General features: G+C 46.3%; 1 protein-coding gene across 1 annotated transcript in view; it reads right to left on the reverse strand.

Annotated features, from left to right (window-relative positions):
- Window positions 1-7,130: 7,130 nt before the first annotated feature.
- GDAP2 (ganglioside induced differentiation associated protein 2) overlaps window positions 7,131-16,471 on the reverse strand; it is a 42,518-nt gene continuing 33,177 nt past the window's right edge. Inside the window, exons 13-15 of the mRNA XM_069760449.1 lie at window positions 11,719-11,862; window positions 10,932-11,220; window positions 7,131-8,297 (exon numbers count right to left, since the gene is read on the reverse strand). Coding sequence (XP_069616550.1) covers window positions 11,173-11,220; window positions 11,719-11,862 — 192 coding nt within the window. The 3' untranslated portion in view covers window positions 7,131-8,297; window positions 10,932-11,172. The remainder of the gene's footprint in view (window positions 8,298-10,931; window positions 11,221-11,718; window positions 11,863-16,471) is intronic.

The following is a 16,471-nucleotide window of genomic DNA, read 5'->3' on the forward strand; positions in this document are numbered from 1 at the left end:
CATTGTAAATGTAAAAAAAAAACACTACATACTTACATTCCGGTGTCTGTCGTGTCCCCCGGCGTTCTGCTTCCCTGCACTGTGTCAGCGCCGGCCGTAAAGCAGAGCGGTGACGTCACTGCTGTGCTCTGCTTTACGGCCGGCCGGCACTGACACAGTGCAGGGAAGCAGAACGCCGGGGGACGCGTCAGACACCGGAATGTAAGTATGTAGTGTTTTTTTTTTTTACATTTACAATGGTAACCAGGGTAAACATCGGGTTACTAAGCGCGGCCCTGCGCTTAGTAACCCGATATTTACCCTGGTTACCAGTGAACACATCGCTGGATCGGCGTCACACACGCCGATTCAGCGATGTCAGCGGGTGATCCAGCGACGAAATAAAGTTCTGGACTTCTAGCTCCGACCAGCGATGTCACAGCAGGATCCTGATCGCTGCTGCGTGTCAAACACTACGATATCACTATCCAGGACACTGCAATGTCACGGATCGCTATCGTTATCATTCTAAAGTTGCTCAGTGTGAAGGTACCTTTAGGCCATGTGCACACACTGCGTATTTTGCTGAGGATCCGCAGCGGATTGAACGCTGCGGATTCTCAGCAGTTTTCCATGAGTTTACAGTACCATGTAAACCTATGGAAAACAAAATCCGCAGTGCACATGCTGCAGGAAAAAAACGCGCGGAAACGTAGCGTTGCTTATTCCACAGCATGTCAATTCTTTGTGCGGACCTTACTGCGGGGGTTGGCACACTAGGGGGAGCGTTGTGGCGCCCCTTGCACCATAAGAAATCATTAACTAAAGAAAAAAGGAATGTAGTCAGCTTACCGGTCTTAGATGAAATCTCCAGACCTACCAACGCCCAGCACGGTTCGGGGTGAGCACCCACAGCAAATGAAGACAAACAGAGAAATGATCCAGCTGGAGGTGGAGGCAGTTCAGACTTTGTGAGACTTCATTAGACAACTAAAGCGATAAAAAGTTCTTCAACAAGAAAAATCTTTACATAGCAAACACCTGGCACACCAGTGAGGAGGATCAACGCGTTTCAACTATGAAGTCTTACTCATGATCATGAGTAAGACTTCATAGTTGAAACGCGTTGATCCTCACAAAGTCTGAACTGCCTCCACCTCCATCATTTCTCTGTTTGTCTTCATAAGAAATTATTGTTATGATAATCCCTGCAATATCAAAGAGTGAGGGATCAAGGTGCTCGGGATGACTTTGTGGCTCAGAGACTTCTGTACTGGTATCATGTGATTGCATATATATACACAGGAGAAGTAACCAGGAGCATGCAAAATTTGGATATACTACCGACGCTTGCCGTAATACATGTTCTCTATTGTTTTTAATAGGATTGGGGGATGAGGTTTTCTTTAGTTATAGGATTGATCTCTGTATAGATATCAGGGGACCCTTCAGAATTGCATTTGGGTAGAAGGGTTAACATTTCACTGCAGGGTATATCTAGGGACCCTAGGGAAAGCCATTGTTGAGCGGGGGTGCCACAACGCTCCCCCTAGGGTGCCAACCCCCCGCAGTAAGGTAGGCATCAGTATAGATAACATAATAGGATTCAGCAAAATCCTCCCCCCACCAGTGTCTTTTCACCGTTTTTTTCACCATTGTTTGCACTTTTGTTTTCCCACGGTGATTTAGTGTGTCGGTAGCCACAGGTTGGTGGCATTTTTAAGAGTCTAAATAAAAAATCGTATTTTATGGGAATTATTTATGATTTACGTGATTAATATAAACCCAATACTTATTATTTTAAATTTAAAAACTTTACTGGTTCTGGGTGATGGGATCGGTGGTCTCTGGGGTGTCTGATGTATTGGGGTTTGGGGTCAGTGAGATCTTTATCCACTGTGACAGTTACAATGTATCAGCTGCTGGTTACAATGTTACTTTCTGTATGTAAACAGACACATGTGAGAAGAGGATGTGAGATCTGATACTTTCTTATGACTCTTCCTGTGAAATTATCGACCCCTCCATCCTCTCTGATGCCTCTCAGTAAAACTCCAGTGCAATGAAGACCACCACGATCGCCACCTGTCACTGATACTGGAGGAGAGGCTGAATTATTATAGAATTTCAATGGTAACTCAGGTCATGGACATCAAATGAGATCTGTAGCAATAATGAACAGGTCCGATCAAAAACGCAGAACCGGAGGCCGCGGGGTAATGATGTCAGGGGACATCACATTTATACAAATAACTAGATGGTGGCCCGATTCTAACTCATCGGGTATTCTAGAATATTCTGACTGACAGAACGTGTTCAGTGAACGTGACTGAACTACGTCGCACTGTGTGAGAACTTATTCAGAAAACGTGACTAAACTACATGGCACTGTGACTGAGAACTTATTCAGTAAACGTGACTGAACTACGTGGCACTGTGACTGACAGAACTTATTCAGTAAACGTGACTGAACTACGTGGCAACGTGACTGAACTACGTCGCAACGTGACTGACAGAACTTGTTCACTAAACGTGACTAAACTAAGTCGCACTGTGACTGACAGAACTTGTTCAGTAAACATGACTGAACTACGTCGCACTGTGACTGACAGAACTTGTTCAGTAAACGTGACTGAACTACGTCGCACTGTGACTGACAGAACTTGTTCAGTAAACATGACTGAACTATGTCGCACTGTGACTGACAGAACTTGTTCACTAAACGTGACTGAACTACATCACACTGTGACTGAGAACTTGTTCAGTAAACGTGACTGAACTATGTGGCACTGTGACTGACAGAACCTATTCAGTAAACGTGACTGAACTACGTGGCACTTTGACTGACAGAACTTGTTCAGTAAACGTGACTGAACTACGTGGCACTGTGACTGACAGAACTTGTTCACTAAACATGACTGAACTATGTCGCACTGTGACTCCCTGACGAAGCAACGTGTGAAACGCGCGTTGTGTGGGGTAGCAGCAGCACCACCACGTGGGAAATGAATCCCTGTTAGTATATGGATGTGTTCATTTTGTTCTAGTCATTCTCCTATTAGGGATTACTATAGGTAATTTATTATGTGCACTTTATAATATATTTGGGGCTATATGTACCCTGCTATTCATGCACGTTATATTGTACTACTTGGATTTGATATATATTGTGTTGTGAATTCTGTGATCAAGCTCCCTCCTGTGGTCACGAGTGGTACTGCGGCTTCTGAGTTTCCTTCCTCAGGTGATGAGGTTAAGTCGTTAGGTGCTGCTCTATTTAACTCCACCTAGTGCTTTGATCCTGGCCTCCAGTCAATGTTCCAGTATTGGTCTTGCTTTCTCCTGGATCGTTCCTGTGGCCTGTCTGCTCAGCATAAGCTAAGTTCTGCTTGTGTTACTTTTGTTGCTATATTTTCTGTCCAGCTCGCTTTTTTGGTTTTGCTTGCTTGCTGGAAGCTCTGAGACGCAGAGGGAGCACCTCCGTACCGTTAGTCGGTGCGGAGGGTCTTTTTGCCCCTCTGCGTGGTTGTTTGTTGGTTTTTGTGTTGACCGCAAAGCTATCTTTCCTATCCTCGGTCTATTCAGTAAGTCGGGCCTCATTTTGCTGAATCTATTTCATCTCTACGTTTTGTCTTTTCATCTTAACTCACAGTCATTATATGTGGGGGGCTGCCTTTTCCTTTGGGGAATTTCTCTGAGGCAAGGTAGGCTTATTTTTCTATCTTCAGGCTAGCTAGTTTCTCAGGCTGTGCCGAGTTGCATAGGGAGCGTTAGGCGCAATCTACGGCTACCTCTAGTGTGGTTTGATAGGTTTAGGAATTGCGGTCAGCAGAGTTCCCACGTCTCAGAGCTCGTCCTATGTTTTGTGGTTTTTGTCAGGTCACTTGTGTGCTCTGAACTTCAAGGTCCATTGTGGTTCTGAATTACCTATTCATAACAATATTGATAGGCACTTTATTAAATTTATTACGAGATTGATAATATGAAATGTATGCTTCCCTATTTATGATAGTTGGATCTGCATAGCATTATATGCTATTTTGGCAATTTGTTCGGATTACGGGTGGTGCTCTGTTCTCCTTTTTTAGATTTGTCATATGTGTTTTTAATCATTTTTGTGTGTTAAATTGGATTGGTGTCTTCAATAAATTTATTTATATTTTGAATATACTTGTTTCCGTGATTATTTTTGGTGTTATATATATTTTTATTTTTCAAGTGGTTTTTCTTTGGTATATCATGTTGTTGTCTACTTGAATTCTATTGTATTATGTGATAGGTTCTTTTGTGCTCCTATTTTTTTTGGTTTAAACTTTGAAGACCTAGGCCTGGAAGTGAAGGAACTGGGAAAGAAAGGTAGCCTTCTCATCCATCCTCCCAGTGGATGGACATGGATCACGGAGATTGAATAGGATTCTACAGTTGAATAACTGGCTACATAAATGGTGCCATGAGCAATGTCTTGGGTTTCTTGTCCATGGAGTGAATTACCTGTATAATGTACTCCTTGCTACAGATGGGTTGCATCTTATGAAAACAGAAAAACACATATTTGGTAAATGCATTGCTACACTCATCAGGAGAGCTTTATACTAGAGCAATATGGAATGGGAAATATACGCCCAGGAAGAAATATGCAGCTAATGAATTCTTTTGGGATCCCTGCTATTAGAAATGGAAAGGAAGAACAAAAACAACCAACTCTGAATGAAAATAAAGAAAGGTAAGTAGACTACAAACTAAAATGTGTCTATACAAATGCACAGAACATGGGAAGCAAGGAGAATTGAGATATGATGTCATAAGCATCACTAAACTTGGAGGGGTGACATACATGATTGGAATACCAACCTTGAAGGCTACAACTTCTTTATTAGAAACAGGATTAACAATCGGGGAGATGTTTCATTGTATGTTAGGAAAACGTATATTTCCACAGCGATCCAAGCTTTAGAGACTGGTAGCTCTGTAGAAACTGTTTTGTTAAGAATTCAAGGAGAGAAGAAAAGAAAGGCTGTATTGTAGGCGCTTAATATAGGCCACCTGGACAGACTGAAGATATGGATGAACTCTTTTTAAATCCGATGACTCTGTTCATAAAAAAAGTACAACATCGTGATCATGGGAGATTTTAACTATCCATATATTTGTTGGGAATCTCTCTCAGGCAAAAGTACTGGGTCCAGAAAATTCTTATCTTTCTTCGCTGACAACTTTCTTTCAAAAGGTAGATAAGGGAACAAGAGGATCTGCCATCTTGGACCTAATTCTTACCAAGAGGGAGGAAATGGTTGAGAAAGGAAAGTGGCTGGGAATTTAGGAGGCAACGATCATGCTATCATCGAATTCTGGATAACAATAGGAGGAAGACCAGCGAGGACTCAAGACTCTAAGGTTGGACTTCAGAAAGGAAGATTTAAATGGACTCACAAAGAGGGTAGGAAAGGACCAATAGCCGGATGTTCTAAAGGACAGAAATGTCCGTGAAGGATGGGAGATTTTGATAAATTAAATTCTCACTGCACAATTGGTAACAATCCCGAAAAGCAGGAAGAATTGGAAGCACTTAAAGAGACCAGGATGGATGAACACAGAACTTAATCACTTGTTAAAAAGCAAAAATGAAATGTGTATCAAATGGAAAGAGGGATCATATCTAAAGAAGAACATAATCCTGTCTGCAGGGAATGCAGGGCAAGAGTTAGAAGAGCTAAAGCCAGCAATGAAGTGAGGCTTGTAAGGGAGACCAAAAGCAGCAAAAAAGGATGTTGGGGGCATGTCAAAAGCAAAAGAAAAGTGAAAGATGCTATAAGATTCTTATAGGATGAAAAGTGGTCAGAAATGATGTTGAGAAGAAGTTTTACATTCCTACTTTGCATCTGTGCTCTCTAGGAAAACAAATGTAACATTAACTGATCTTCACAGCACCATCGAAGGAATAAAAAAAAAAAAAAAAGAGAGTCCACACTATCTATAAATCTCCAGGTCCAGATGAATTACATCCTAGTGTACCGAGTTATCAGAGAAAATTGCAGAACCACTGGCCAGAATCTCAGAAAAATCCCAGAGAACAGTAGAAGTCCCAGAAGATACGAGAAGGGCAAATGTTGTCCCTATCTTCAAAACAGGAAAGACGGAGCCAGGAAATTACAGGCCAGTGAGCCTTACTTCTATACCAGGAAAGATCTTTGAACAAATTATTAAACAGCATGTAGGTAAGTACTTGGATAAGAATACAGTAATTAACCAGGGCCAGCATTGGTTTGTAGCAAACAAGTCATGCTAGACTCCTCTAATTTCATTTTATGATGGAATCACTGACTGGGTGGATCAGGGAAATGCTGTAGATATAGCATCTCGACTTCAGCAAAGCATTTGATTAATTATCTCATACTATCCTTACTGAAAAAAATGACCAAGTATGTGACTTACAAGGCTACGGTTAGGTGGATTCATAACTCGCTCAGTGATCGTACTCAGAGTGGAAATAAATGGTTGCACATCCAAATGGAAGAGTGTTTCACGTGGGGACCACAAGGCTCTGTCCTGGCCCCAGTGTTGTTCAACATTTTTATAAATGATCTAGATAAGGAAACTGAAGGTAAACTGATCATAGTTGCAGACGATGACAGAGCAGGGATTCAGAAGGATCTACATAAGCTTGAACAATGGGCAGCGACTAATAGAATGGTATGTAAGAGAGATGAAATGCAAGATTCTACATCTGGACAAGAAAAACAAAAATTACATCTACAGAATGGGAGGTATAGAACTAAGCAAAAGCACGTGTGAGAAAAACTTGGGTACACTAATAGATCACAGACTGCACGAGTCAACAGTGTGATGCCGCAGCAAAAAAGGCAAACCGTTCTGGGATGTATTAACAGAAGCAGAGAGTCTAGATCACGTGAAGTAATTATCTCCTCTACTCCTCTCTGGTCAGACCTCATCTGGAATATTGTGTTCAGTTCTAGGCTCCACATTATATAAGACATTGAAAAACTGGAGGAAGTTCAGAGAAGAGCTACCAGGATGGTGAGCGGACTGCAAAGTATGTCTTACGAGGAACGTTTACAGGATTTTGGAATGTTTAGCTGCAAAAAAGCGAAGAGGAGACTTAATAGCCGTCTACAAATATCTGAAGGGCTGTCACATTGTAGAAGGATCATCTTTATTCTCATTTACACAAAGAAACACGAGAAGCAATGGGAGGAAACTGAAAGGCAGAAGATACAGATTAGATATTAGAAAAAAGGTTTTGTCAGTGAGGGTGATCAATACGTGGAACAGGCGGCCACGAGAGGTGGTGCGTTCTCCTTCAATGGAAGACTTCACACAGAGGCTGGACAGACATCTGTCTGAGATGGTTTAGTGACTCCTGTATTGAGCAGAGGATTGGAAACGATGATCCAGGAGGTCCCTTCCAACTCTAACATTCTAGGATTCTATGATAGAGGAGTCTGGAGTGGGGAAGGAAGAGTCTTGAGGAGGAGGAAAGAGGATCCCAACAGCTTCTTGCTCCATTATAATCTATTAAACACAAGCATCTTTGGCCGAATGTTCATATCTCGGGGGAGTGAGAACAATCTGCAGACAAACATCTAGAGGGTTCGTGCAGTGAGAAAATACTTTACTCTGTGAGATCCCAAGTCCTCGGTGCGGTGTCTCCACTTTTTATGGAGTAATTTCTCCGCTTTAGTGACTTTTGTATTTGCTTTCTTTCTGTGCATTTTCTGCCATTTTTTTTTTACTTTTTAAAGTCTTTTTTTATTTTTCCTCGTCCGCTTTGCTTATCCAGATGTTTTAGACTTTGACCAAATGTGACGTTTTTGGCGCCTCTCACCCGGTCACTGTGGAGGTTTCTGGAGTTTTCAATTTGATTCTTTATTAGACGACAAACGTGACTAAAGGATTTGCAACTTTTGGTGCTGAAAAGTTGAAAAAAAGTTCAGAAAAAAAAAAAAAAAGGAGAATGTTTGACCTGCGATCGTTATTTTGAAGAATGTGGAGAAAAAATAGTCAGAGAATTCAAAACAAAAAAAAGAAAAGTGACGTCAAGAAATCAGAAGTGATGAATCGGGAGCTTGTGCCTGATCACACCCTGCTGTTCCCCGATGTGTCGCTGTCTGATCGGACCCTACGGTGAGTACTGGGATTGGGCTTCACTCTCCTGACCTCCGCTGCCGGCATCCTTGGCCTTGATGGGGTTAATAGACGGCGACGCTTTGTTTCCATGTGAATCATTTCTCGCTGTGACCCTGGAGCGGCTGGACGGAGATTATGTGGGATTTCCACGAGCTGCGGACAGATGGCACCAGCTAAATATGGACGTGGAAAAAAACTAAAATCAGCCAGCGCCGCGGAACAAGCACTTAGGACGAGCAGATGTTCCCACACTGAGCGAGCAGGTAGGACAAACCTGGAAGGTGGTCACCGCCACCAGAGGGAGCCACCAGAGGAGGTCGCCGCCCCCAGAGGGAGCCAACAGAGGTCGCCACCTCCAGAGGGAGACACCAGAGGAGGTCGCCGCCCCCAGAGGGAGCCAACAGAGGTCGCCACCTCCAGAGGGAGACACCAGAGGAGGTCGCCGCCCCCAGAGGGAGCCAACAGAGGAGGTCACCCCCACCAGAGGGAGCCACCAGAGGAGGTCGCCGCCCCCAGAGGGAGCCAACAGAGGAGGTCACCCCCACCAGAGGGAGCCACCAGAGGAGGTCGCCGCCCCCAGAGGGAGCCAACAGGAGGTCACCCCCACCAGAGGGAGCCACCAGAGGAGGTCGCCGCCCCCAGAGGGAGCCAACAGAGGAGGTCACCCCCACCAGAGGGAGCCACCAGAGGAGGTCGCCGCCCCCAGAGGGAGCCAACAGAGGAGGTCACCCCCACCAGAGGGAGCCACCAGAGGAGGTCGCCGCCCCCAGAGGGAGCCAACAGAGGAGGTCACCCCCACCAGAGGGAGCCACCAGAGGAGGTCGCCGCCCCCAGAGGGAGCCAACAGAGGAGGTCACCGCCACCAGAGGAGGTCACCGCCACCAGAGGAGGTTGCCGCCCCCAGAGGGAGCCAACAGAAGAGGTCACCCCCCACCAGAGGAGGTCACCTCCACCAGAGGGTGCCACCAGAGGTCACTGCCACCAGACGGAGCCACCAGGGGAGATCGCCGCCCCCAGAGGGAGCCACCGCCACCAGGAGGGAGTCAGAGGTCACCGCCACCAGAGGGAGCCACCAGAGGAGGTCACCACCACCAGAGGGAGCCACCGCCAGCAGAGGTCACCGCCAGCAGAGGTCACCATCACCAGAGGAGGTCACAGCCACCAGAAGAAGCCACCGCCACCAGAAGGAGCCACCAGAGGAGGCCGCCGCCACCAGAGGAGGTCGCCGCCACCAGAGGAGGTCGACGGCACCAGAGGAGGGCGCCACAACCAAAGGGGGCCACATCCATGACCCATAATCCTAGTACCCAGGAGCAGAATTCCCCCAGTGACCGGCCCAATAATGCTGGGATCACAGGGGCGGTGGTGCGCTGCATGGTTCTTACGAGCCGCTCCTCCGTGCACACGTCCAGGGGCCCAGACAGGATGACGGGGGTCAGTACGGAGCCGCAGTGGTCCGATCACACAGCTGTACCTGCAGCCGCACTCAGGACGCTTCATGTCACACGTCACCAGGCTGCTCTGGCTGATCGTTTCAGGGAACGGCGAGACTGGTGTGACCACACTACAATATATACGGTATACCAGCAGCGGCCACCCAAGTACTACAACCCCCAGCCACCATACGGACATTTTATTGTTTACCTCTTACCTCACATCTTATCCTCCAGAGCTGCACTCACTATTCTGCTGTTACATCATGTCTTATCCTCCAGTCACTTCCAGAGCTGCAGCCACTCTTCTGCTGTCACATCATGTCTTATCCTCCAGTCACCTCCAGAGATGCACTCACCTCCAGAGCTGCAGTCACTCTTGTTGTCACATCGTGTCTTATCCTCTAGAGCTGCACTCACTATTCTGTTGTCACATCACGTCTTATCCTCCAGAGCTGCAGTCACGTCGTGTCTTATACTCCAGTCACCTCCAGAGCTGGAGTTACTCTTCTGCTGTCACGTAGTGTCTTATACTCCAGTCACCTCCAGAGCTGCAGTCACTCTTCTGCTGTCACGTCGTGTCTTATACTCCAGTCACCTCCAGAGCTGGAGTTACTCTTCTGCTGTCACGTCGTGTCTTATACTCCAGTCACCTCCAGAGCTGCAGTCACTCTTGTTGTCACATCGTGTCTTATCCTCCAGAGCTGTACTCACTATTGTGTTGTCACATCACGTCTTATCCTCCAGAGCTGCAATCACTCTTCTGCTGTCACGTCGTGTCTTATACTCCAGTCACCTCCAGAGCTGCAGTTACTGTTCTGCTGTCACGTCGTGTCTTATACTCCAGTCACCTCCAGAGCTGCAGTCACTCTTCTGCTGTCACATGTCTTATCCTCCAGAGCTGCGGTGATCGTGTCACTGTCAATGATAATGTGCCCTGAGGGGGGTGCAGCTTTGTGGCCGGTCCGTGCCGAGGGCAGGAGGTCGGCGCCTCAGAGTAATGTTACTATGGTGCTCCAGGATCTAATGCCCCCATATTATCAGAAGCTGATCTGCTCCTTGGAGGTTGCACATTACAGGGACACGAGACATCGGGGTCCCAGATAGTCAGCTGGTTGGTGACCCCCCATCCTGGGAACCTCCCACCAATGAGAATGTCCCATTGCTTACTCCGGGGGCCCCCATGTATGGCCCCATTATCAGCTCTTTTTCCCCTTAGGTCCCCTGTGCACAGAACAAGCTGATGGGCGGCAGCGGTAATGGAAAAGCCCTGTAAGGACTGGTGGAAGGGAAGATAATGGGGGACCTAAGACCTGGCGTCCCTGTGCGGTGCAGCAGGACGGGGCCCTCGTACGGTGCACACAGGGGACTCACATTATAAAGGGACTTTATTGTCAGCGCAGTAGGGGTCGGCCCACGACGCGCGTCCTCACTGCGGAGCCGCTATGTACAGCAGTATAAATACAGCATCTGACACCCCTCTGTGCAGCACAGTCTATAGTATCTGGGGGTTATCAGAAGCCTTGTCCAGCGCTGGCCGGCGTCCAGGCAGAGAATATGTGCAGAGAAGCAGCAGAGGACAGGACCGTCCTGAGACAACGGGCAGAGGAGGAGGTCAGAGGCTGGAGAACGAGGAGTGTGATGGGAACAGGGGTCCGTTCTCCTGCAGAAGAAGACGACAACATCAGAACACGCATCCATCCTGCTGCAAACCCTCCCCACTACAGCGGAGCAGCCCCAGCCCTCCTTTATCTGCGCTGAGACACTGTAACAAACCCCGAGCACAGATCTGCTCTGCACTGGCAGGGAACGGATTTCTGCCCGGTATCTGTCACTAAAGCGCAGCAGACTTGGCCTCTGTAACCCCCATCTGGGCCGCAGGCTGCACCCCCCACATCTGATCCACTGGCACAGACCCTCCTGGGGGAGGGGTGGGCTGCTGACCCTGCCGATGTTGGCGGCACCTTACATCCTACACCTGGTTTTCATTCTCGGTGCTGACACTTAACCTCTTCTGGTGATAACCGTCGGATACATTGCACAACAGTATGAGAAAGCATGGCGGCCACCTCGTGCCTGCTCCACCACACGTGGCAGTGTGTTCTAGGGGGGCGATATGTGAGATCCCAGGGCGGCACTGATCAGCTCCACCTCGTCTTACCCGAGCATCGTAATCCAGTACAAACGGGGGGATTTCTATCTGGTCGGGGGAGATGGCGGTGAAAAGCTGGTGCAGACTCTCGACGTGTTGGACCCGATCCTTTAATCCAGACACGGTAAAAGTTGTGAAAAACCAGGACGACACCTGAACAAGAAATATATCCGGTTATATGAGAAAAAGTAAGAAAATAGAAAATATCAAAGTTACAATATGCTACTGTCTTGTATGCAAGCAATGGGGTTATGAGGGAGCTAAGACAAGATCCATTGTATGCAAGTACTGGGGTTATGAGGGAGCTAAGACAAGATCCATTGTATGCAAGCACTGGGGTTATGAGGGAGCTAAGACAAGATCCATTGTATGCAAGCACTGGGGTTAAGAGGGAGCTAAGACAAGATCCATTGTATGCAAGCACTGGGGTTATGAGGGAGCTAAGACAAGATCCATTGTATGCAAGCACTGGGGTTATGAGGGAGCTAAGACAAGATCCATTGTATGCAAGTACTGGGGTTATGAGGGAGCTAAGACAAGATCCATTGTATGCAAGTACTGGAGTTATGAGGGAGCTAAGACAAGATCCATTGTATGCAAGCACTGGGGTTATGAGGGAGCTAAGACAAGATCCATTGTATGAAAGCACTGGGGTTATGAGGGAGCTAAGGCAAGATCCATTGTATGCAAGCACTGGGGTTAAGAGGGAGCTAAGACAAGATCCATTGTATGCAAGCACTGGGGTTATGAGGGAGCTAAGACAAGATCCATTGTATGCAAGTACTGGGGTTATGTGGGAGCTAAGACAAGATCCATTGTATGCAAGTACTGGGGTTATGAGGGAGCTAAGACAAGATCCATTGTATGCAAGTACTGGGGTTATGAGGGAGCTAAGACAAGATCCATTGTATGCAAGCACTGGGGTTATGAGGGAGCTAAGACAAGATCCATTGTATGCAAGCACTGGGGTTATGTGGGAGCTAAGACAAGATCCATTGTATGCAAGTACTGGGGTTATGAGGGAGCTAAGACAAGATCCATTGTATGCAAGTACTGGGGTTATGAAGGAGCCAAGACAAGATCCATTGTATGCAAGCACTGGGGTTATGAGGGAGCTAAGACAAGATCCATTGTATGAAAGCACTGGGGTTATGAGGGAGCTAAGGCAAGATCCATTGTATGCAAGCACTGGGGTTATGAGGGAGCTAAGACAAGATCCATTGTATGCAAGTACTGGGGTTATGAGGGAGCTGAGCCAAAATCTATTGTATGCAAGTACTGGGTTTATGAGGGAGCCAAGACAGAATCTAATGTATGCAAACAATGGGGTTATGAGGGAGCTGACACAAGATCCATTGCATGCAAGTACTGGGGTTATGAGGGAGCTGAGAGAATCTATTTGTGAAGGACGAGGGAGACTCCCTTTTTGGTTTATTAATTCAGGCACAATATATTATTCAGAGATCTCCTTCTGCTCCCGGAACTGTGTCCCCGACCCATGGATTAAGTACACAAATTCCTAAAATAACAGGAACATGCCATATGGCCAGAGAATTAGAGGCCACATGTTAATTAAGTCGAGGAGAAACAGAGCTCGGACCCCACCAACATCAATCAGCTATCACTGGGAGCCCTCCGCACACACAGCTGGGTACTTCGTTCTCTAGCTGTCCCGAATTACGAGCTATTGAGACTGGCGCTCCAGAACCTCTTAGCTGACCCAAGTTTCGACTCTCCATATCGGTCCTGCCCCAACAAACCGTTCAGACGTCAGTCGTCCCACTAGGAAATTATGACCCATCCTAGATATTGGGAATTATTTCGGCTAGGAGGTCCAAGGAGGAGATTTCAGTCCAACCAGAGGAGCTGTGGCAAATATGGGAGGGGGTGAGCTAAGGGTTAAAAACTAGCTACACACCTTTAGCCAATGTCATTGTTCTGCCACGGAAGCCGCGTTACGTCAAGTGTGGAGACGGACCAGAAACTAAGAAGGTGCATGTGGACTCGAGCGCTTCCCTAGGCCCACATGGTATAAAGAAAGGTAAGGTGACACATACAGCCAACTGCTATCCCCAACTTATACCCTCCCTTTTTCTGTACTTCTGGCTGTAATATCTGTATAATACAGTCATGGCCAAAAGTTTTGAGAATGACACCAAAATTATATTTTCACATGATCTGCTGCCCTCTGGTTTTTATTAGTGTTTGTCTGATGTTTATATCACATACAGAAATATAATTGCAATCATATTATGAGCACCAATAGGTTATATTGACAGTTAGAATGAGTTAATGCAGCAAGTCAATATTTGCAGTGTTGACCCTTCTTCTTCAAGACCTCTGCAATTCTCCCTGGCATGCTCTCAATCAACTTCTGGACCAAATCCTGACTGATAGCCGTCCGTTCTTGCATAATCAATGCTTGCATTTTGCCAGAATTTGTTGGTTTTTGTTTCTCCACCCGTCTCTTGATGATTGACCACAAGTTCTCAATGGGATTAAGATCTGGGGAGTTTCCAGGCCATGGACCCAAAATCTCTATGTTTTGTTCCATGAGCCATTTAGTTATCACCTTTGCTTTATGGCAAGGTGCTCCATCATGCTGGAAAAGGCATTGTTGGGCACCAAACTGCTCTTGGACGGTTGGGAGAAGTTGCTCTTGGAGGACATTCTGGTGCCATTCTTTATTCATGGCTGTGTTTTTAGGCAAGACTGTGAGTGAGCCGATTCCCTTGGCTGAGAAGCAACCCCACACATGAATGGTTTCAGGATCTTGACAGTTGGCATGAGACAAGACTGGTGGGAGCGCTCACCTCTTCTTCTCCGAATAAGCTGTTTTCCAGATGTCCCAAACAATCGAAAAGGGGATTCATCAGAGAAAATGACTTTGCCCCAGTCCTCAGCAGTCCACTCCCTGTACCTTCTGCAGAATATCAGTCGGTCCCTGATGTTTTTTCTGGAGAGAAGTGGCTTCTTTGCTGCCCTCCTTGAAACCAGGCCTTGCTCAAAGAGTCTCCACCTCACAGTGCGTGCAGAAGCACTCCCACCAGCCTGCTGCCATTCCTGAGCAAGCTCGGCACTGCTGGTAGTCCGATCCCGCAGCTGAAACAGTTTTAAGATACGGTCCTGGCGCTTGCTGGTCTTTCTTGGGCGCCCTGGAGCGTTTTTGACAACAATGGAAGCTCTCTCCTTGAAGTTCTTGATGATGTGATAGATTGTTTACTGAGGTGCAATCTTTGTAGCTGCGATACTCTTCCCTGTTAGGCCATTTTTGTGCAGTGCAATGATGGCTGCACGTGTTTCTTTAGAGATAACCATGGTTAACTGAAGAGAAACAATGATACCAAGCACCAGCCTCCTTTTAAAGTGTCCAGTGATGTCATTCTTACTTAATCATGACTGATTGATCGCCAGCCCTGTCCTCATCAACACCCACACCTGTGTTAATGGATCAATCACTAAAACAATGTTAGTTGCTCCTTTTAAGGCAGGACTGCAATGATGTTGAAAGGTGTTTTGGGGGTTAAAGTTCATTTTCTGGGCAAATATTGACTTTGCAAGTACAGTAATTGCTGTTAAGCTGATCACTCTGACATTCAGGAGTATATGCAAATTGCCATTAGAAAAAATGAAGCAGTAGACTTTGGAAAAATTTATATTTGTCTCATTCTCAAAATTTTTGGCCATGACTGTATTCTGTATATATTTGAAGACTCTAGTGCGCCTTTCGGCAATTAAAATATCAATTAGTTTTGGGCTGCTAGTACTTACACACTACCTGGGGTTGGTTTCTGACCCGATATAGGCGACCTGGCTTAAATCTAACGAGGAACTGGTGGCAGCATACCGTCCTGGTGTTATTGGGGGCTCCTGGCAGTGACGGATCGGAGGTGTATGTATATATATATATATTCCCGGCCTGGTGATATATATACATTTCAAAAACCTGACCGGCACATCCAAACATAGACTAAGTGTGAACAGGTGCTGAACCTAGAGTCGCCAACTCATATATAGTTAAGTAAATAAGGCAGCACACTGCAGCGCTAGAACATGCAAACTTGAAACACGAAATTTGAACTGCATTACTGCACTAGAAATATGAAAAAATGAGAGCGTTTAGCGCATAAAAATGGCCAATTTTATGTGTACCTGGTAGCCTCTTTACGGCATCTCTCTTATACCAGGTCCTAAACTTGCCTGGTATAAGAGAGATGCCGTAAAGGGGCTACCAGGTACACATAAAATTGGCCATTTTTATGCGCTAAACGCTCTCATTTTTCATATTTCTAGTGCAGTAATACAGTTCAAATTTCGTGTTTCAAGTTTGCATGTTCTAGCAATGCAGTGTGCTGCCTTTGGTGATATTTATACCACCCTCACTGCAGAGAGCCCCGATAACCAGTACGTGACAGGGCAGCCTCTACGGCGACTAATTATCTTTGGTGCAGATCCCTGACTGACCTGAGGGTAAGGAAGGCGCCACACTATTTATGCAAGAAATGGGGTTATGAGGGAGCTGAGACAAAATCTATTATATGCAAGTAATGGGGTTATGAGGGAGATGAGACAGAATCTATCGTATGCACTGATGGAGTTATGAGGGAGATGAAGCAGAATCTATTGTATACAAGTAATGGGGTTATGAGGGAGCTAAGACAGAATCTATAAAAGGGGTTATGAGGAAGATGACACAATCTATTGTATACAAGTAATGGGGTTATGAGGGAGATGAAGCAGAATCTATTGTATACAAGTAATG

This window comes from Ranitomeya imitator, chromosome 3 (genome assembly GCF_032444005.1).
Source record: "Ranitomeya imitator isolate aRanImi1 chromosome 3, aRanImi1.pri, whole genome shotgun sequence".
In the NCBI taxonomy this organism is placed as follows: Eukaryota; Metazoa; Chordata; class Amphibia; order Anura; family Dendrobatidae; genus Ranitomeya; species Ranitomeya imitator.